Source organism: Artibeus jamaicensis, unplaced genomic scaffold, assembly GCF_021234435.1.
Source record: "Artibeus jamaicensis isolate MK-2021 breed Jamaican fruit bat unplaced genomic scaffold, CSHL_Jam_final contig_386, whole genome shotgun sequence".
In the NCBI taxonomy this organism is placed as follows: domain Eukaryota; kingdom Metazoa; phylum Chordata; class Mammalia; order Chiroptera; family Phyllostomidae; genus Artibeus; species Artibeus jamaicensis.
The window spans coordinates 418975-441155 of record NW_026521811.1 but is presented as its reverse complement, the minus strand read 5'-3'; the positions used below and the strand labels follow the sequence as shown (position 1 = coordinate 441155).

The following is a 22181-nucleotide window of genomic DNA, read 5'->3' as shown; positions in this document are numbered from 1 at the left end:
AATGCAATAAATGTGTGTAAAGATTACCAATATTAATAATCACTGATTTGAGATTACCTTTTGAATTTAGGATTCCCTATTTTCATTTCCCTCAAGGTGGCACCTTGAAAGCATGGTTCCCCAAGGATCTCACCAGTAGACTCTCACAGATCACAGCAGGACTACAATCTTGTTTTAACCGTTCTCTGTATTTAGTCTTTCCCTATGGCCAATTCTATGCATAATTTTGAAGATAACCTTCCCTGAATGCTTACTCTTACCTAAAATGATATAGCAATCCTTGTTGCCTGTTTGATCAAATATTAACATAATGTTTTATTGCAAGCTTCTCCCCATATCATGTCCTCCACAAACACTATTAATGCATGAATTGTTCTGAGCTGAAGTATGAGGTGTTTTCCTTGATGAACAGGTTGCCTACACTGAGAAAACCCTCCTTATTGATGGCCCTGAAGCTTTCATTTTGCATTCACTTGCTGATCAGGTCTCCTAATATTCTGTCTTATTTAGCAAGGACTGCAGCTTTTAGAACTGTTTCCTCATATGCATCTCATGTGAAATTGTTTTATTCCCCCTTTTTCCATACTGTCTCAAGGGTTAGTTAGGAAAAGAGTGTAAACTTTTTTTCAGTACCTCTTCCCTCTCTTATTTTGCACTTTGCTAGAAACAACGTATATACTTTTTCTGTTTCTTTCTTAATTGTGTACTTTGCTAGGTAAATGTATATACCTTTTTGCATTTCTTTTCTCTCTCATTTTACACTTGATTTATTGACAAATGTTCTACCCACATTTTGTTACTTTATGTACACAGGGCACCATGTAACTTCTGTATAAAGGCCTTACTCTCTGTGTTGCTTTCTAATTGTTTCTTTTATGTAAGTTTCAATCTATACATTGTCAAACTTCACAGCAGAAATTAATTTCTATATGGAAAAATCACTGGAGTGTAGTGGGAATGTACTGACTGATATAGGAGTCAGAAAATTCAGGTCTCCGTCCTGCCCCATGAATGATTTGCTGGGAGTTATCTTCTATGACCATCATTTTCTCCATCTGTGAAACAAAAAAATAAAACATGGATGTTGTGAGAATTAAAGAAGTTATGGTGTGTGGGAATATTCTGCGAATTAAAAAAAATTTTTTAAAGATTTTATTTATTCATTTATAGAGGGGGAGGGAGGGAGACAGAGAGGGAGAGAAACATCAATGCATGGTTGCCCTTGTGTGCCCCCGTACTGGGTACCTGGCCTGTAACCCAGTCATGCCCTGACTGGGAATGAAACCAGCGACCCATTGCTTTGCAGGCTGGCACTCAATCCACTGAGCCACACCAACCAGGGCTTTTTAAATTAAAAAAAAAAAGATGTTCTGTGAATATTAATATGCTGATATATGTAAGATATTTCTTCTTATTAAGGGTTCACATTTCTTTTGTGGGTAGGATCTGCTGTGCACAGAGCAGATTGGCAGGAAAGCCTCCCCTAGAGACGGTCAAATTTGGGGGGTCGTGTTTCCTACAGTTTATAAAGTCTTAGCTGCAAAGTCCCATTCCTCAGCCTGTTTGGTGTTTCTCTTTAGGATAGAACTTCTTACCTTGGAATGTAATTTCTAGCAGCGTTTTTCAACCTTTTTAACCTGCTCATCAAACATGCCCTCTTGCAGTCCTAAATCTGCTTTGCCAGTATCCATTGTGCCACACCTATGTCCATGTCATACCTGGAACCCTCTTTATTCCCCATCGTGCTCACACTTAGTTCCAATGAGCTCTGCTTCCCTTCTGCTGGTTCCAGGGAGAAACACACTTGCAGGCCTGCCCCCAAATACATGCCTACAGCTGCCCTTACCCCATCGATCCTTCAGCCAAACTCTTATTTGCCAAGTGCTGCTGGGTGCTGTCCCCATTCGCAGCCTGTTACTGCTGCGGCCACAGGCCTCTTGGCAGCCCATGAATTCCTTGTTGCAATCGCGTCCTTCCCGGCAGCGACATACTCCTAGTCCTTCAGGCAACCCTTCCCGGAGAAACTCCACCCATGGGAGACCACCTGCAGCAGCACCTTTCCACCAAATTCTGTAGTCCCACCCCCAGAGGCAAACTGCGCCCCCCCCCCGCAACTATCGCAACCCCAAACCCAGTCTTCCTGCACCTTAGTTCCGGCGGCACCCTCCTCCTTCCCAGCCAGCCCAGGGACCCCTCTCTCCAGCTTGCTAACACCTAGGACCACCGTTCCTGTGTCCTAAGGCGCAGGTATGTTCACCTGATGGGAGGCCTTTGATAGTGAGCATTTTCTCCCAGCCTCTGTATTCCACTAGGTCTTAGCCCCAAACCCTGTGCTCACTCCCTGATTTCAGCGGGCGCGCGTGGCATGGCAATGTGGAAGAGAACTTGGGGGAGAAAGGCCACAGGCTACGTCTGTGCACCCCAACAAAGCTTGAATGCCAGGACTTGCATCTCTGGCTCCCCCACTCTTGGCCACCCAGGACCCCGCCTTGGGTTTCCTCATGCCCAGGGCTCCCATCTTCTGGCCTTTGGATGGGGGACAGACAGGGACACCTCCAGGACTAGGCAGGGCCTCTCCCCCCCACACTCGGATTACCCGGCAGGGTGTGAGCATGGCTTTCTAAGGGCTCCGCGGTCTGGGCAAGGTGATCAGCTTGCCTGCTGGGTGTAGAGGTGGGGATTCTGTTGAAGACTTCTAGCCATCCAGAGCCCCTGTCGCCTCCAGGGCGCGGTGCAATGGAGGCTCTTATCCCAACCCCTCCCCTGAAGCACACACCCCCGGCTGTTGTGTGTACTGCTGTGCATATGTGCAGGCACGTTAAGTGTGTGTGTGTGAATACGCCTGGCTGTGTGAAGACTGTGGTTGTGTTTGCGTGTGCAGATATATGTCTGTGCATATATGTTTGTGTGTGCCAGAGCAGGTTTGTATGTGCGCGCGCGCGTCCCCGCCCCGGCCTGGCGCCTCGACCGGGAGGGAGACAGGAAGGAGGAGTTATGTAGATCTCGGATGAACGTTCTGGAGGGACGTGAGCCTATGCAGCCCTTCTGCAGGAGCCCAGCCAGAGGTGGCAGAGCGGACTGCACGTTGGGCAGACTCAAGGGAGGGTCGCTAAACTGGGTCGGGCCGGTACTGAGTGACCACAGTGATCGCGGACCTCTGCCGACCTGACTGCTCTGCTCTGACTGCGGAGCGCGGCCCAGACCCGGGGCGGTGGTGACCTGTGGGCTCCTTCCCACCAGCACTTTGGAAAGGAAGCAGGAGGGAAGGAGGGGGGACGGCGCAGGGAACTCTTGAGTCCACTGGAGCCCAGTCCACTATGATCCTACTCGCCCTTTGCTCTGGAAGACGGCTGGATTTCGTGCATCACCCGGGGACGATATTTTTGCAAACATTGCTTTGGATTTTATGTGATGCCGTCTGCGGAACAGAGCAGTATTTCAATGTGGAGGTAAGGGTACCACGCTGGCTGTCTTCCCCTGGCTGGGCCGCCTCAGACACGCTTGATTCTCCCGGGACCGGGCTGCCCAGAGCAGCCGTGGTCTGCATGGTGTCTTCTCCAGCCAGATCGAGTTGCGTTTCTCCATCTCGTTCATGGATGTGCGCAGACTAGACCAAGTCCGTTATCGCCGCGGCACAAAGGATGCTTCGTGCTGGGCCACAGCGGTGCGTCCCGCTGCCACCGAGAGAGGCCGGCGTGGGGCTCAGGGCTAGGGTGAAATCAGGACCCAAGACTGTCTGTCTAGCACCCCTGCTGCGTGGGGCATTGTTCCGAGAACCTTCCTCCAATTCTGTGCCTGACAAAGGAGGTTAAAATCAGAATCTGGAAGGCGCGGGGGTGGGGTGGGGGGGGATGATACTTGCTGTGTTTGATCTCCCGCTGCTTTGTGATCCAGCACTTGACCAGTCTTTTTCTTATTTAGACCTAAGTTAATGCAGGGGAACAGGAGCTGGGGACACAAAGTACGTGGAATCAGCTCTTGTTAAGTGTCCTCCTCCCCTCCCCCTCCTCAAATATCAAGGTAGCCCAATGTAATAGTTCTGAGGTGTGTTTTTAATTTGATTTCACACTATCGTGGCAAAACAGGGAGGTTTTAGACTGTCAATGGCTTTGCTTTGATAGCTTTGGAAACAGACACAAAGTGGAAGGGAACTTAGGGGTAAGGACTTGCCAGACCTCTGCAGAAGTGACCCTGCTGTCATCAACTCTGCACGGAAGCTAGAGAGGAGCCTGTGTCCATTTGGGCTCTGACCCACGGTTATCACACACCGTGGAGAAGGCAGGAAGAGGGTCTTGTAAACAAAATACTCCTTTTCGTTAGGTCTCTCTCTTCTGACATCTCAGAAAAATTAGGAGTAAGTCTGAAGAATTGTTGATTTTTTTTATCTTGAATTGTTGATCCTTCAAAGCTCACTGTCATTTTGTCGGGAGTGTGGTTTCAAAATTGCAGGACCTGTTGCAGTATGTGAACAAATTTCACTTCACGGAACAAATTTACATACAACGTGTGCCTAAGTGCCATGTTGAAAGGCACATGCTGATATCATTTCTCTGTGTTTACAAAAATAATTTCCAGGGTACCATGTTATTTAGTGTGGGTTGGTAGAGAAACTAAGTATTTGAAAAAGTAACCGTAATGGAATGACTTAAAGAAATTAACAAATGTTAAGAATAATTATATTACGCAAAAACCCCAGTTTGAAAACCAAAGTTGTTTAACCCTTTGAAAAATGCAACTTTATTTTTCTGGATAGGAAGAGAGATGGAAAGGGGATGGATATCCACACTGTTCTTGATAGCAAATTTAAACTTGTGCAATTACATTACATGGCATAGATGAATGTTTGTATCCAATACTTAAGTCGTGAAATAATGCAATGTTGAAATGAAGACATAATTAGTTCGTAGACTGCAGGATGAAACTGGCAGGTTGTCATTTATAGTGTTATAAACAGATGGTGCTGGTGGTGATGGGGATGAGGTGGGCACAAGGAAGTGCTAGGTTTTCTCTTGCTTGCTGTGGCCTGGGAGGCCTGCCTTCTTGGAAAAGGCTTAGATTTTTTTTTTGCAAACATCCTTGGGGTAGCATCAATATTTTGGGGCTGAATATACATTTGATTGTATTCCTTCATAGTTTGAATCACATAGTTTAATTCAATCAGATATTATTATGTAAGAAAAAGTTATTATTTTATCCCCAGGATTTTAATTTTAAATTTCCATGATAGTTTCCTTTTTAAAGATATATGTGAAAAATGGTTTATAGAACAATTAGCTTTTTCCCATTTTTAGAGCATTTAAGTTATTTCATGCATATTTATTATACTATGCAAAGGTTATAAAAGATGAGGTGTGTGTCATCTGACACCTTAAAAACCTTTTCTAATGGAGATTTTAGAGTAGATTATGATTCATTGTATTTCTCTTAAGCAGTTTGCTTTAAGGCACATGAGCATATCTTTTTTGGGTTAATATACTCCCTGATATATGATGACAGCCTTTCTTTTTTCAATCATAAGTGCAACTTTTGGTTAATTCACCATACTGTAAAGAATGTGAGATGACAGAATATTCTCTGACATGAATTTCTGTCTAATTCACTTTTATTAGATGCTTCTTTTTGGTAGGAAACACAAATTGGGAACATAGGCCATTACATTTTTCTTCAGAAAAGGCACTTGATTGTGTTTCTTGTTCGTGGTTGCAAGGCCTACACTGGCAGTGCTTCATTTGATTGATTGTCAAGGAGAGTCTTAAAATAATAAACAGTTATGGTAACAATCATGCATGAAGCTCATATGATTATAATTTTCTTGTAGCAAGCATGCTAAATTGTTGTAGTTGGAAGGTAGCTCTGAGAGGCGCTTTTTCTGCTGACCACAGAGATTACAAGGCTTTATTTCTCACCCAACTTCACAATTGGTGGGACCCCTATCATTTTTATTTCTGTAATTTAAGATTTAAAAAACTGTTCTCCTGGAGGTTAGGAATTGGGTAGAAATATGTGTGTTAACCCTTTCCTGTCTAAATTTTAAAAGTACAAATATTCAGAATTGTCCATCTTCAGAGCAGAAGATATTTTTAATATGCAGATGAAAACCTGTTACAGAGAGAGAGTGCATTTTGTTATTTTGTTTGTTTGTTTTTGTTTTTAAGAAGCAAAAGGAACATGCACAACTGAGGAAGGGTCAGACTCTGCAGGAGACACAGTTTGCCCCTACCTCACGTATTGCAGGCAGGCCCTTGTGAATGCCATATTTTCAGTGCACATCTGTATATCAAGGAGTGGGCCTTTCATGTGTAAGAATTAGTTGGTACACAGGAGGACACCGTTGGTGGTGACTGCAAGGCAGGCTGCCGTCATTGGACAATACTCGTGTCACAGCTGCTCATTGGTTGGGGAGGATAGTGTGTTGGCAAAGAATCGTGTTTGAAGCTCTAAAAGTCATTTTGTCTGTAGAATAACTGTCTTGTTACAATTTTTATAATCCTGGGCTGGCTGGCTGGCTTACTTTCCTCCTCGTATGCTGCAAACATTTTTGTGGTGAAATTTGAAACTATAGTTCATGATAGTAATAACTTTCAGCTTTAACTTTGACAGGTTATCAAATGTTAAATAAATGAACCATGTATTTTATGTTTTTTAAAACAACAGTACACATTTCTAGTGAGAAAAATTATTTAAGTGAATTTAATGGTAAAATAAGAACACAATTCTCTGAATGATGCACTTATCAAAGCATAAGAAGATGATTACTTTTTGGACCAAAATCTTAATAAAGGAAACGTGATTTTGTTGTTTTTAATTAAAGAAAGAAGTGAGATTTTGGATTTCAAAATGATGTTTTATGACAAACATTGTGTCCTACATTTTAATTTTTCTTGATATATATATGTATGTATATATATATATATAAATATATATATGAGCTTTAGTATTTATTTACTTTTATTTAGTTCATCTGAACCTATTTAAAAGTTCAGTGTTTGCTGGAGTAGCTGTGTGCTGCATGTGTATTTGACAGTGAAACATTCCAGAGAGAAAAATTTGTATTTTTCAGATTCTAAAATATTATGTGTTGAGGCCACTTTCTTCATATTTGTTTCTTTCTCATGCCTGTGATCAACATTATTTCACTTATTTATGGAAGCATAGTTTCCCCAGGATCTGGTTAGCCTCATTGAGTGAGGGACACTGTGACTATATCCCATAGTTTATGCTGGTCAATGACAGGGGTTGTATGAGTGATTCATAAAGGTTTCTATGTGCTGCCAGACCCCAACCTTTTCTAGTCACCCACAATATGTGTTCAGATGCACATAGGAGATCGGGAGGCTCCATGGTCTTCAGTTCCCAGCTTTTCCTGCATGATCCTCCTGAACCATTTGGCTATTCAGGGCCTGGTCAGGATGCCCAGATTCAGGTTATTTGTGAAGCCTGTGCAGGCAAACAGATGCCAGAGAGGCAGGTTGTCTTCTTATTCCCATGAGAAATTCATAGAGAAGAGCCTGCCAAGCTCAACCTGTCTATTATACAGCTGGGTTTTCTCTGTTAATCTCCTCTCCCTGTCATGGAAGGACAGAGTTGGCTTCAACAACACTGTTTTTAAATTTTTTTAGATTGACTTTATAGAGAGGGGAAGGGAGGGAGAGAGTGTGGGAGAGAAACATTGATATGAGAAAGAAGCATCGATTGTTTGCTTTTTGTATGTGCCTCAACCAGGGGCCAAATGTGCAGGCCAGGCATGTGCCCTGACTGGGATTCGAACCCTCAAACTTTCAATTTGTGGGACAATGCCCAACCAACTGTGCCACACCAGCATGGGCTTTTCTATCTCCCTTTTCCTTTCCTCCCCTAATCTTCCTTCATCTCCCTTTTTCTTTTCTTTCATTCTCTTTCCATTCCCTTCTTTTGTCCTTCCTTTTTTTTACTGTTCTTTTTTATGTCTGTAGCCAGATTGAAAGCAACAGATCTAAAGTTTTATTTTTCCTTATTCATGCTATTTTAGGGTTATTAACTAGAAAGTTTTAATGCACTCCTTCAGTGGTATGGTTCTTTTCTCTGAAGTTGGCTTCACCAATTACTTTATGCACATTTATTTTACTGCCTACTTTTAAGTGTACCTGTTCAGAATACTTGGTAAATAACCAACTGCAATTACTTGGGGACCAAAAAAAGAGCCACTGAGCGTTTGAATCAATTGGTTAAATTTACTCAGTGTTAGAAGAGAAATATTTTTCCATGATCCTTCAGCATGTATTTCAAACTGAGAAAGTCATTTTTTGTTACTTTCCATCATGATTTATTTTAAATATTAGTGAATGCAATTATATTCATTACATTTCTTATTGTGGAGTAGTATAGGGATTAAGAACACCAGAATGCCTGAATTTTAATCTCATCCCTTCAATTTACAAGCAAATTATTAAATTTAACAACAAAAAAGTTAATTAATCTATGTGAGCCTTATTCTACAAATATGTAAACTGAGGATCCTAACAGTATCTGTCTCATAAAGTTATTTTGATGATTAAATGATATGTGTATAACATTAGATAGATGGATGGATGGATAGATGCATAGAGAGATACATAGAGAGATGCAAAGAAAAATGATTATTTATAGATAGAAACATGCATGTGCATGGTTAAAATCTCAATACTTTTTATTTTTAAATTTTTATTATTTGTAAATATATTTTAAAAATTCACCTGAGGGTATGATTACTGATTTTAGAGAGAGAGGGAGAGAGGCGCGCACACACACACAGACATCAGTGTGAGGCAGACATCGGCTGCCTCTTGTACGTGCCCCAACCAATGGTCTAACCTGTAACCTTTTGGTGTAGAAGAAGATGCTCCAACCAATGGAGCCACTTGACCAGAAAAAGATGTCGTTATCATTAGTAAAAAAATAAATGCTGATTTAAAAGTAACTGGCATGATAGCATCTAATTACATAAAAGTTATTATGTAATAACTTTTACATAATAGCTTCTTAGGCCAGCTGGCCTAAGAAGATTTTCTTTTAATGCCTTTTTAACTTTTATAAAGTGTAATATACTGAAAGTCAACCAAGCCAACACCAGTTCATTTTCTTCTCATGGGTTTTTTCTTAGTTTAGTTCAGCAATGTGATTTTTACATTTTGTCTTGTCATCTGTTACTATCATAGAACGTCAAATTTAGCTCACCTTCTTTTGCAAGACTGAGCTTGCTGAAATCTGCTCATCTTTCCTAAGACCATGAAAGATAAATAGGCCTTTATGATTTGATGGCCTGTTTCTTTTCATTGGCTTGAGGCTTACCTGCATCCAATCCACAGAATAGGATTCCATATGTAACTTAAGCCAGCTCTGGGTTATATCCCAAATTCAGAGCATAAAAGTCATTTTATTTTTAATTGATAGAAGAAGCAGAGGGATGGGCAAAAAAGATGTTAAAGATTTTTTTCTGCAATGACAATGAGTTATTTTGAAAAAGCAATGCTCTTGTCCATGTACCATGGGGAATAGAAGATAACTGGCAGTGTAGAGTGATGATCCCGTTCTGTACTAACATAACTTTGATCCTGGATAAGTCATTTCTTCACTGCTTTTACCTGCAAAAGTGAGAATTCAACTAAACTGTCATGAGAGCCATTTCCAATTTTGAAATTCTACTCTATTTAGCCTCTAGGCTTTAATTTATATAGTGAAAGAGAGAAAATGCACCCATTTATCCTGTAACTTTTTTAATCCTCAAAAGGATATGTTTATTGATTTATAGAGAAAGAGTAAGGGAGGGCAGAAAGGAGAGAGGAATGAGAGATGGATAGATAGATAGATAGAAGGAGAGAGAGAAATTGATATGAGAGATAAACATTAATTGGTTGCCTTCTGTACATGTCCCAAACAGAGTTTGAACCCTCAGAGCCTAGGTATGTGCCCTGACTGGGAATCAAACCCACAAACTTTTGGTGTACAGGACTGTGCTTGAACCAACTGGTTAGCACAGTTGAGCCCTCTGGGCACCCTATAAATTTTGAGGCAACTGGATCACAAAGGTGGAGTGTTCATATTTTTTTTCTGAAATGCACGTAGTGAAATACGAAACGTGTGGCTTCCAGCTAAGGCTTGTCATCATCATGGTTAGTGATGCAGGGAAATAATGCTAGCCTTCTTCTGGTAGTAAAAACACTGACAGCAAATTATATGTAATTTTAAAATCAATTTTTTGCCAAGGTATAAAACTTTAAAAAACTTTAATGTTAAAAAGCATGGGTTGATTTTTTTGAAAAATATATATCATTTATAAGTGGAATTTCAATAATAAAAAGGCAAGTTGGAATAAGACCAAAACCAGATTTTTTTTGGGGGGTGGGAGGGGGGTCTTGAAATTCAAATTTATTTATCTATCATTGAAAATATAGATATAGTTTACAGTGAGATGAAGTACTTCTACTCTATGTTGTTTTTGCCCACGTAGAAAATAATTTTGGCACATGGCTCTTTGAAGGTTATTTCTGTTCTTTACAACACATTTGACTTTAAATGTAAAAAAAATCAGATTGCATGTGTTTTTAAAATATGCAGCTGATGTGAACAGCAAAAATATTTCATGCTACAAAGATAAAATACTAAATAACAATATGTGTAACATTTAATTTTTGCCTTCTGCTTCTTTTTTGGGGGGAAGTTATTTATGGATGTTGCAGTTATTCATGAAACCATATGTGATGGTTGCTCCATGTCACTTAGGGCTCTGAAAAGATGTTCTTTGTTCACGTCTCACCATGACCATTTGGCATGGGTATCCTGGGCTCTGGATCTGTGGAGTGTCTCCATGAGCCCCATACCAGGAACTAAGCCAAGAATGTCAGAGTGATGCTGCCTTCTATTAAGTAATCTGAGGTGTAGTATATAAAGGGAGGTTAAGGGGCACTGTTGATTTGTCCACCATCACCAGTGGACTGGAAGGACTTGGTTTTATATCAAGGAGACTGGGGCAATCAGTGTCTTCAAGGAAATCAGTGAAAGCATAGTTTATGATTTAAGATGTGAGCTGTGTTTTTGAGAGACACTAGATAGTAGTGATTGCATGCTTCAATGAACTGAGAGGAAATTAACACTTTTGGGGGAAGGTGGGAGCACACTGTCTGGGTGACAGTACGACAAAGACTCACTGAGGACTGCTTGCCATGTGCTTCATTTTAAATGTGGAATAGGTCGGCAACTATACACTATAGTAACTAGAGTGATTCTTTTATACTTATTTTAACTAAAACAAGTGATAAAATAATTGTAGTCTTATAGTTTATTAAAGGTAAGATGAATTTAATTCGATCATGCCTCTTAGACTAGGTAAAGCAAACATCCCATTTTCAAGGCTTTTGAGACTAAAGTTATTTTATTTCTTCATGTTTACAGTAAAACCTTACTGAAAATATAAATATTTTCAACAAAGTGGATTTTAAAATAAAGGTTTTACCTGTTTCTCTTTTTAAAAATATGTAAGAAATGAGCCACAGACACGTGGAACTGTTTTTTTTTTCTTTAATGGGAACCTTGCAGATTATTATATGACTCTGATGGATGGCAGCAGGATAAAAAAAGCCATCACTAATGCATTGGGGATTTCCAACATTAAGATATTATTATTGACTTAAAACCATCATTCAGATTTTTCGTGTTTTTAATTTAGTCAGTTAACTGAAATACAGAGAAGGGACATAAGCCATGTTTCTGCGGACACAGAATCTCAGGAGTGGTGGTCCTTTGAGTGATGCATTCAGGTGACCAAGCAAACCCAAATGACCTCATCAGGGAATAGGACGTCACATTGGTTTACTTGTGTTTCCGTAAAAGGGCAAGCACTGCCCCTTTTATAAGGCAGCTGGGTACTTTGTTGAATTTAATGTAATGTTCCCCAATTGCATGCACTTGACGTGATGTCAGTGGCACACTGCTGGTGTTTAGAGCCCAAGTCATGTCACTCCAGACCCTTTTCCAAGGGAACTTTCCACAGTTGAATTCATACCATGTGTTAATAGTTTCCTACAGCTTGTAGGGATTGGAGACTTGGATCTGAAGATGGGGTCTGATGTCCATGTACTCATCCCATCTTCAGTATTTCCCCACAGCTCCTACTCATGGTCCTGTCTGCTTCTTCCTGTGGGGTCTGGAGGGACTTCATGTTTCAGTTCTATCACAGACACCAGGCTTGGAAAGTGGGGGACATTTCATGAGAAGCTACATTTCTAGCCCCTCTTTCACTGTGAATAAAGTAGAATGTACTCAGATTACTTTTGGAATGCAATGTGTGTGCAATTTTGGTTGAAATTGGGCACAAATTTACAAAAACCCCTTTCAGGTACAGATAACACTCATGTGGAAGGCTGAGTACTTTAATGTTGCAACAGCTCAATTTATAAAACTCAGTCAACCTCTGCCTGAAGATGGATTGATGTGGAACACTGGCTTCATGGGTGATACAAGAACATTACCTCAGCAGCCTCTGCCTACTTTTGACCAATTGTAAGTGGATTTGTGATATTTATGATTTTCCTGTGGCACAGGTTTATAATGCCAGCACTGAGACAGTGACAAGCCATCTCGTTAAGTAAGGCTAGGGTATGTCATTCCTGGTGACAACTGGTGTACAGAAACAATGATACACTGGTTTCGTTGTCTAAATTAGACAGGGTCAAAATAACCTGGAAAATGGGAGTGCTTGGTACTGACTTTGACCACCTCTTTTATTGATAATAGAGACAGTGTTAATTAATAGTGTTGTCATTTTCCATGTACATGATTTGTTCATATATAACTCATTTACAGGTTATTGCAGTCTGTAAGTTGGCCTTGTTGTTTAACTTTCACAAATGAGGACTCTGAGGCATAGATAGGTTAGGAGTTGCCAAGGCCTATGCAGAGCAGTCCCCCATCAGCCTCAGGCAGTCTGAACAGCAACAGCTCTCACCCAGGAGTCCAGGTGAGAATTAACATCCAGGTTCCAGAACAGTGAGATCCAGCTCCATCACTGTCTTTTTAGTGTACATGTAAAAGAACTATCCCTGTGTACAATGAAAGTGCTGGTTTATACAGCACAGCCTTGCCTGGTAACAACTAAGTAGGCCACTGTGGGTTTGGTCTGGGGATTCTATGTCAATTTTGTGCTGACCAAAGATAATTTTATGATTTTTTTATTAGAAAATTGACAACCTAGGTTAAATTACATATGCTAGTAAATATGACATAATCTTAGATTACATTTAATATTAAAATAATCATAATACCACATTTCTTAACTATTTGTCATGTTGCAGTTGACCACTAAATGTGATTTTCAAATGCTTTAGGGTCTTGATTACAATCCCATATGAAAAGAGCAAAACATTGTAGAAAATTCAAAGGAACACATGGGGTCAGATCTGTGGCTGTTGAGCAAGTGTATGTCCTATAGGTGCTGGACTTAGATATTTCTTATGTCACATTGATGGTGTAGAAGCTGTAGGAATATATACTTTATTATTGTTAGTATATTTCTTTAATTGTAATATAAAGGAGAAGTTACTCAGCAACAGCTCAATCCAGAGATGGATGAGGTGAGGCACCTCACTGTTTTACCTTGGGTCTGATGTTTGGTCACTGTCTCTGTTGTGGAGCAAATGGAAACTTCAAGTTGGTAGTTGACAAGAGGATGTGAAAATATTTTTAGTCCCTAAAGTCTTTGCTGTGACAGTTTTCAGGACTCAGTTTACTCATTAGATTTTGAAAGAGGAACTGTTTCTAAATCAATTTACAAAGGTGAGAATCCAGCTTATTTTATGACATTTCTTTTTATTAAATATCCATTTGGCTATCTCCCACTTCCTCCAGTGGCAGTTGTCATAAAGTCCGTGTGTGAAAGCTTTGGGAGCAATGCTTACAAGCTATAACACCGCAGTTTAGTAAATGTGACTGAACCAAGTTATTGACCAAGTTCCAGTGTTTTCTCGGTGTCTAGAGACAATGACCTTCAACTTAAAGGTTGTTAAGATCAAAGAGGTCAAAGATGATGGGTCAAGATAAGTAACCAACTCATGGTTTACGCTCCTCTCTGAAATAACAAAAAAAATTGAAACAGTCACTAGATTGTAAAAAAATTTACAAGTCACTAGATGTCAGGTGATGAACAGTGGTCATCCATGAGGGATGGGAAACAAATGAGGAGAGTCCTGTGGTTGTCTCAGTTTATCTTGTAAGAATTAATACTGGGAGTAGAAGTTAAGTGGGACAGACTCCCTGAGTTAAGGAGATGGAACTGGGAGGATGGGGAGACCATGGTAGTGAGAATTTCACATGTTGGCATATGTGAGGACAGAGTTGCTCAGAGCCAGTTCACTGCAGATGTATAGGGAGCTCCCCTTGAGCACTCATTTGAGAACTAATCTGCTTATTCCTGTGAAGTAATGGCTGGGGAGTTACAGGGAACCTATCCATGTGGGATGGCAAATGTAGCCCAGCCCTATTGAAAAGCCAATAAGCATGTAGCAGCGCACACGATGCCAAACCCACAGATCAGTTCTCCCTTGGAAAATCAGGCCTGCATTACACCTAGGCTGCTTTGTGACTTGTTCTTGCTAAAACTCCTCACCCTGAATTGAGGCAGAAATGCTTACTGAGTATCTTTAATTTAACTCCCTGAAGTCTGTGCTAATTCTCCCAAGGATGGAAGTGTAACCAGACCAATTATTCTTATCACTCCCTTGCATTTGCAACATTTTACCTTGTTACTCTGTGAGAAATAATCAGTAACATACTTCCCATTGCTATAGGTAAACAGTAATTAACTAAAGCAAACTTAGGCATAATGGATGAAAACCTTCTTTGATATATGCTATTAGAAAGCATACATGATGTATGCCAATAAAAGCCTGTCAAGGCAACGTTCTGCATGCTTTCCCCTTGAGAGAGTGGCTGGGCCATCCCTTTTCCTCCATAGGACTTGGTAGTCTGTGTGAATTTATCTAGTCTCATCCACAACGCCTAGGATACTACTGGCCAGTGTTCACATCAGGGGGATCAGTGCTTGGTGTTCACGTGGGGCTGGGATAGTGCCCATACCATCAGCCAGACTGAGGGCCTTGTGTTTTCCAGGGAAGTGGTTGAGTCATCTTCCCCAGCAGTGGAAAAATGCTCTGGACTAGAAAATTCTCCAGTCATGCTTAAAAAGTCTTAGAAGCAGGACATGAAAGGATCAGACTCTAAGGTATTCTGTTACTTCCCAGAACAAAGTTCAACAAGATGAACAGAAATACGGAGATATCCTACACCTAGCAAGTTAAAATTCACAATGTCTTGTATCCAATTAAAAAAAATCGCCATGCATGCAAAGAAGCAGAAAAACACAACTGAGGAGGAAAAATGTTAGTCTGTCCAAACTGAACCAGAATTAGCAGAGGTATGAGATTTAGCAGAGAAGAATGTTAACAGTAATTATATCTATATTCTTTGTTCAAAAAATTAAGAAATGGAAGATATTGGAAAGGAATCAAATTGAACTTTTAGGCATCATCAAAACTATAGTATGTGAGATTAAAGATGGACTTGAAATTGATGTTACTGAAGGAAAAAGGATAGTAAACTTGAAGTTAGCAATAGAAGTTATTTAGAGTGAAACACAGAGGGAAAAGGATATTTAAAAAATGAACAGAACATCAGTGATACATGGGACAGCTTCACATGGCCTGCTACATGTGTAATTGGAGTCTCTGCAAGAAAATTACACCATAATCAAATTTCTTAGATGATTGACAAAGAGAAAATATTAAAATGCAGAGAGAAAAAGAGATACCTTATATATAGAGGAACAAAAAATGACAGACTTTTTTTTGTCAGAAATAATATAAACAAGAAGATACTGCATGACATCTTGAAAATGCCAAAAGTAGAAAAAAACTGTCAAATTGGAATTTTATACTCAGTGAAATTATCTTTAAAGAATTAAGGCAAAGTAAAATTTTTTTCAGGCTTACAGAAGCTGGAAGCTTTCATCACCAGTACACTAGCACAACATGAAATGTAAAATGCATTCCAAAACCTGGAGACAGCCCAAGGTTCATCCACACACACATGAATAACCTACACTGAGCCTTCCATGTGAGAGTATGACTCAGTCATGACATAGCATGACTAGCATAGCACAGCATAGCATGAATGAATCTCAAATCACTGTGAGTGGATAGAGCTAGACAAAAGGTACACATACTTGAGATTCCATTTACATGAAATGATATGAGAGATGGATGCAAACAAATAATCTATAGCAATAGAAAACAGATTGATGCTTTCCTGGGACCCAAGGTGAGTAAGAGGGACTTTGATGGTGGGTGAGGAGCTTCATCACTCTGATTGTGGTGAGGGTCTCACAGTGTATGCCAAAACTTGTCAGTAGTACATTTAATGTGTAATCCAGTTCTTAGTATAGAGTAAATCAACCCAAGTTACCTCTGTGGAGACAGACTGGTGAAAGGTAGCTTAACTGAGGTGAATAAAAAGTTGCAATAAGCCTACTGACCATTGAGTTGATCAGGGGTTGGTGCTGGGCCATATCTTACTCTATAATATTCCTTTGGGCAGTACTGTGGGTTCCTATGACTTGAAATACCTACTAGGAGACTGCTGCCAGTGTTTTTCTCAAGTTCACTTCCCTTTGCTCAGTTCTAGCCTGCATTATTATGTCTTCTTACCCTCACTGACATGGCATTCTCACTGTGCCCATGGCCAAGTTCTTTCTTCTGTCCACTGAAAGTCTCCTACCAGTGTCCTGGCACCCCTCACTGCTTTGGTGTTCAGCTTGGAAGTGTGGGCAAAGTACCCGCAGCTTCATGCCCCTCCTTTGCTGTTTTTAATCAGTTGTCTCCTTTCATAGAAGGTGCATCTTCAGTGTGTTCATGTACTGTGTGTACTTGGCTGCAACCTCTTCTGAGCTTCTGTAGCTGGTCTGGACATCTGATGTCTCAATGGCCAGCAGGACCTTTCATACTTAGTCCTCAACCTTTTTCTAGCCTCTGTTCCCTATGATATAGCCTGGTGGCCCTCAGAATAAGAACCTCTGTTTAAGCCTAAAAATTATTGATAACTATGAAGAGTGTTTACTATGTGGTTTATATCTCTATATATTTATAGTACTAGACAATTAAATATGTAGAACTTAAAACTATTATTAAGAAATTTATTAAAAAGAATATTTATATTAATGTAGATAACATGTTTATAAAAATAAATTTTACAGAAAAATAGTAAAAATACATTGTTTTACATTTTTCTAAATACCTTTAATAACTGCTTGACAAAAGATAGCTCAGTTCTCATATTTGTTTCTGCTTTCACACTTGCAATATTATAAACCATGGAGTGTCTGTCAACTCTGAGCAAATGAAAGTGAAAAGGCAAATGTTATCTTATTAAAATAATTTTGACTTAGCCAAATTCTCTGAGAGTTTTAGGACCCACAGAGGTTCCTGGACCAGACTTCGAGGAGCAAGGTTCTAGCAGCCAGTGTTTCCTTTTTTTCCTCCTCCATATACCAAACAAAGTCCATCTCCCTTAGAGTCCTCATCAAAATACCTCATGTGTTCCTTTCCTCCCACCTTTCTTGATTCCCCTACTACCCAGCAGACATCTGGACTGCTCCAGTCCCCACCAAGAATGAGCCCATGATGCTTTGGTAATAACATGCTCTACTTTCTCTTCAAAGTACCTTTCATAATTATAATCACAGAGTGTTTTATCTCACCTCAAAGTTGGATACTGACGTTTTTATATAAGACCAAAGGATCCCTCTTGAAGTTACGTGGAACATCTATTAACACCGATTCATGGCTAAGACTTGGCACTGGGACACTCAGAAGCCAGATGTCAACTTCCTTAGTGTCTCTGCCTTTCAGTTTTGACCTTCCTATCTCTGGAACCATGGAGGATAAAATCATATTAGCTGGGGGAGAAATTTCAGGGGACTCAAATTAAGTATGTTTTCTCTTTTTGCCTGGAGCATATGGTTATGGTTAAATTTGTTATGTCAGAGTAATTTGAATGTGTGTTTAGAAAATCTTTTGTAAGGTTTCTGTGTAAATTCATTCTGTCTTTCATAGTTCATTGCAACTTGATGATGAGATAGAGTATACACGCTGTCCCATGTTTCTCACGGCCTAATGTTGCCTTGCACAAAATGGAGTGAGAGCAATAGATTCACTGAGGGAACAAATGAGTTATGCCATCCCTATTTATAGGTGTTAGTTTCAAGTTTACTATTGGTTTCAGTTACTTCATTAAAAATATTTAACTTGTACTTATTAAAAGTCATGTTTATCTTAGTTATTAATGGTTAGCTAGTGAGTAGCTTAGACTAATGGAATTTTTCTGGATATGTCCCTCATGTTACATCAGTTTTTTTAGTGTAAATAATCATTGCTGTTTTTTTTTATTTTCCTTCACTGATAGAACATTTATATTAATACCTATTGGCTGGGAATTAAAACTGTTATCGAATTGGTCACTTTTTTTTCAGGAGTGTATATCTGAATACTTAGGGAAAATATGAAAGGAAAATAATCTTGTTCATGTTCAGTGACTTCAGTTATAGTTATTACTATTAATAAACAACAACTTCCCCAGTGTTCAGGAAAAAGTAAAAAGGATTTTACTTTTATTACTCTGGACATCTTAATTCACTTCAGTGCATCTTTTGAGTGCATAGATGATGATAACTTGATATGCTTCTACTTTTGCATCCAATATCATGCAACACCGAAAGAGTGAATAGTCACCTAATAATTTTAACTTCTTTTAAATAACTTACATTAAAATTGGATCATGTTTAGTGTTCTAACAGCACAATATTTAAGACCCATGAAGAACTGACTCAAAAGATGTTAAACTTTGGTGTGTTTTCTCTTACTGAGCACCTATATGCACTGGTGATTGGCAGGATAGGAACAGAAGGCACAAGACTTTTTTCAGTCTTTTGTTGAAACATGCCTTGTCTATATGGATCCTATTTTCCATAACTGGAGGGAAGTGTAGCCCCCTGAATGATAAACAATCCTTTACTTAGTTTTGCATTTAAGGGAAAATGAGTCTCTATGATATTATTGGGAATGGAAAAACTTAATGTGCCTATTAGTTGAGGACAGGAATTTGCCCAAGGCTATTCAGTTTCATCCTTTTATTATTTATTTATTAAAAAAATTATTTATTCACTTTTAGAGAGAGGAGAAGGGAGGGAGAAAGAAAGGGAGAGAAACATCCATATGTGGTTGCCTCTAATGTGGCCCCCACTGGGGATCTGGCCTGCAACCCAGGCATGTGCCCTGACTGGGAATTGAACTGGTGGCCCTTTGCTTCACAGCCTGCGCTCAATCCATTGAGCTACACCACCAGCCAGGGCATTATTCTTTTATTTTTTAATAGTTGCTTTTTCTCTTGTTGTTTGAGTAACTTCCAGAAATTTTCCAGACACATACACATGCATACCCTCACTCAAAATTCATTCATTTCTTCTGCTGAAACACATTACTTAAAATGCTCTATACATTTTTTAACATGAAAATGTATTCTGGAGAACTTTTTGCATAGAAAAATTTAGTGTGTATGGAACAACTTTATACTTCTATGGTAACTTATAACTTATATGAGAATTTATGTAACTATAGGCTTATTGCTGGACAAATAAGTTATTTTTCAAGGTTGTTTAATTATGAACAATGATTTCTTAGGCCTACTTAAGCATATGTGAGTCTAATAAAATTTCTAGAAGTGGGATTGCTGGATTAATGACTATTTGTTGATAATTTTAATGGTCTGCCAAATTTCTGCCCCCAAAATACATCAATTTAAAATTTACCAGTAGTTCTTGAGCATGGTTTAGTTCACACACCCTGCCAGTACTTTGAATTTGTTTCCTAGTGTGATGAGTGGAAAATTAATTTTATATAAAATTAATGTCCATATTGGCATTCTAAAAATACTTCGATCCATTCAGTATTTTTGCTGTTAGAATTTTTTTCTTGCTTTTGTTTATTTTGTCTTCCTTTTCTTACTGATTTACAACAGTTTTATACATGTTAACAAAATTGACCCATTCTTTGTCATGCATAATAAAAAGAATTATTGATGTTTTGATTTGGCCAATTTATATTTTTAGATTACTCATTTATAATGTGCCTTTTAGTTTTGTATTATACTTCAAAAAATCTCCATCATTTCAAAACTAGTTCTAACATCAATTGTTTCTTTCTCCCTCTCTCTCTCTCTTTAAAATTTAAACATTGGATTTATATAAAATAAAATTGGGGGAGGCACTGAAATTGGAATCTAACACATTTTCCCCCAAACTAACAGTGCTTTAGCACTGTATGTTGATTGAATAATTTATCTTTTCCTGAGTACACTTAGATCTTATGAAGAACTAGCAACTATAAATTGGCTTCCTACAACTTTGATTTGATCTGATGAACCCTTGTGAGGGTAGACTGGGTGGCTCTGCTGATATATCTCACGTGCTATGGCAGCCACAAGGGACCCCACTTAATGTCAGACTTGTAAATAGAAATTAGTCTTTTCTGACCACATTCTTTTGTCTAAAGCATCAATTATGCAGTAGGCCCAAGGTTTAGGAGCTTGGATGTAACACTGCTTCTGATAAGGCCAGGTCAGGGGTGTGGAAGGAGGAGTGAAGAACTTGAACAAGTTAGGATCAGGGAGTGTTTTCTGCTGTACAGTTGTTACCTACTTGGAGACTGTTAATCGTGAATGAAGTTTCAACGGAGAAGAGAAAAGACTCATAATTAAGCACTAGCTGCTCTGGACAACAAGACAAAGATGAGAATAAGTGAGGCAGAGTTTGGAGTCTATGTGGCTGAGGAAAACACAAAGAGGATTAAGATTGGGTCAAAACATTTGTGTACTTAACATTTGTGTACTCATGAGGTGAGAAATGAGCAACTTTTTTCCTCCAGAAATTTTTTCACCTGATTTTATTTGAGATGTGTCATCCAGATGCTGAGGCTATTGTATTTTGTCTCCTATTTTTTCCATAATCTCAACTAATGCTTTTGTGGAGGAGGAATCTGTGGAACTGGCTATTGACTTGACTTTGGAATGGGCATCACAGAATGTTCATGGTGGCAGCTGAGCAGAACCAGGGCTTTGGACATCAATGTTCTTGTGAGAATGATGAGGAAGAGAACTAGTGTCTTAAATGGGGATTCTACTAGGGTGTCACTGCTCAAATACAGAAATTATCATTGTGCTAGGTGATTGATAGATATTACTTTATTATATTTTGATTTTTGCCCACTGCTGACAAAAATACCTTGCAAAACAATAACAAGTTCTAGCCATTTTAATATTGATGTATACATTTACTATTTGCATATTTCCTAAAAGCCAGTTAAATTGTGCAAAGGGGTAGAGAAAATATTAGAACATTACTAAATGACTTCTAAATTCAGACTTTTACAAATTAATTTTGTCTCAAATACTTTTATTGGGGTTATGCTAAGATGTTGATAGTGTAGGCGTGAGCCAGTCATCACAATTCTAGGCACTTAAATAAGAGCATCTTTGTTTCCTCTTGGATTAAATGTATCTGTAATGTTACATATAAACACATTTTCTGACTATATACACACAATGTCATAGCCATGCATATATTTGTGTGTTCCTTCAGGAACAAGAGAGAATATAGCATAAGTATGCATATATTGAAAGAGAGCTCTCTGAGTAATTTGGGAAATATTAGCATTTAATATCCATCTTTGGATTTTTATCTTATTTTTAAACTTTTTAGCAAATAAATCAGAGTGATATTAAATGGAAATAACGGTTTTCATGCTTTCAGGAAAACTGTAACAGACACTTCAGCCCTTAGGGCTCTTCTTTTTTGGCCTTAAATATAAGAGTTATTGTAATTATAAATCTAGAGAGGCACAGAAGATGAGGTGGTAATAGAGCGGTTGAAAGAAGGCTGAGAAAGGCCTTTTCTTCAATCCACACATATTCATTCCCTAGAAGAATTAGAGTTGCTAGAAGGAATATGTATCCTTTTGTTCTAGAACTCTTGGCTGATGCCCAATGAGATGAAACCCTAGTCTTTTATAAACCTTGGTTTAAAAGAAAGGATGATAATTGTTTTATGGCAAAGTAGAGTAAATTATTTA

At 39.0% G+C, this 22181-nt stretch overlaps 1 protein-coding gene across 1 annotated transcript in view; it reads left to right on the top strand.

Annotated features, from left to right (window-relative positions):
* The first annotated feature begins 3019 nt into the window (after positions 1-3019).
* The window catches only part of MMP16 (matrix metallopeptidase 16), a 302769-nt gene continuing 283607 nt past the window's right edge, over positions 3020-22181 (top strand). Inside the window, exon 1 of the mRNA XM_037142770.2 lies at positions 3020-3449. Within this exon, the coding sequence (XP_036998665.1) occupies positions 3318-3449 (132 nt within the window). The 5' untranslated portion in view covers positions 3020-3317. The remainder of the gene's footprint in view (positions 3450-22181) is intronic.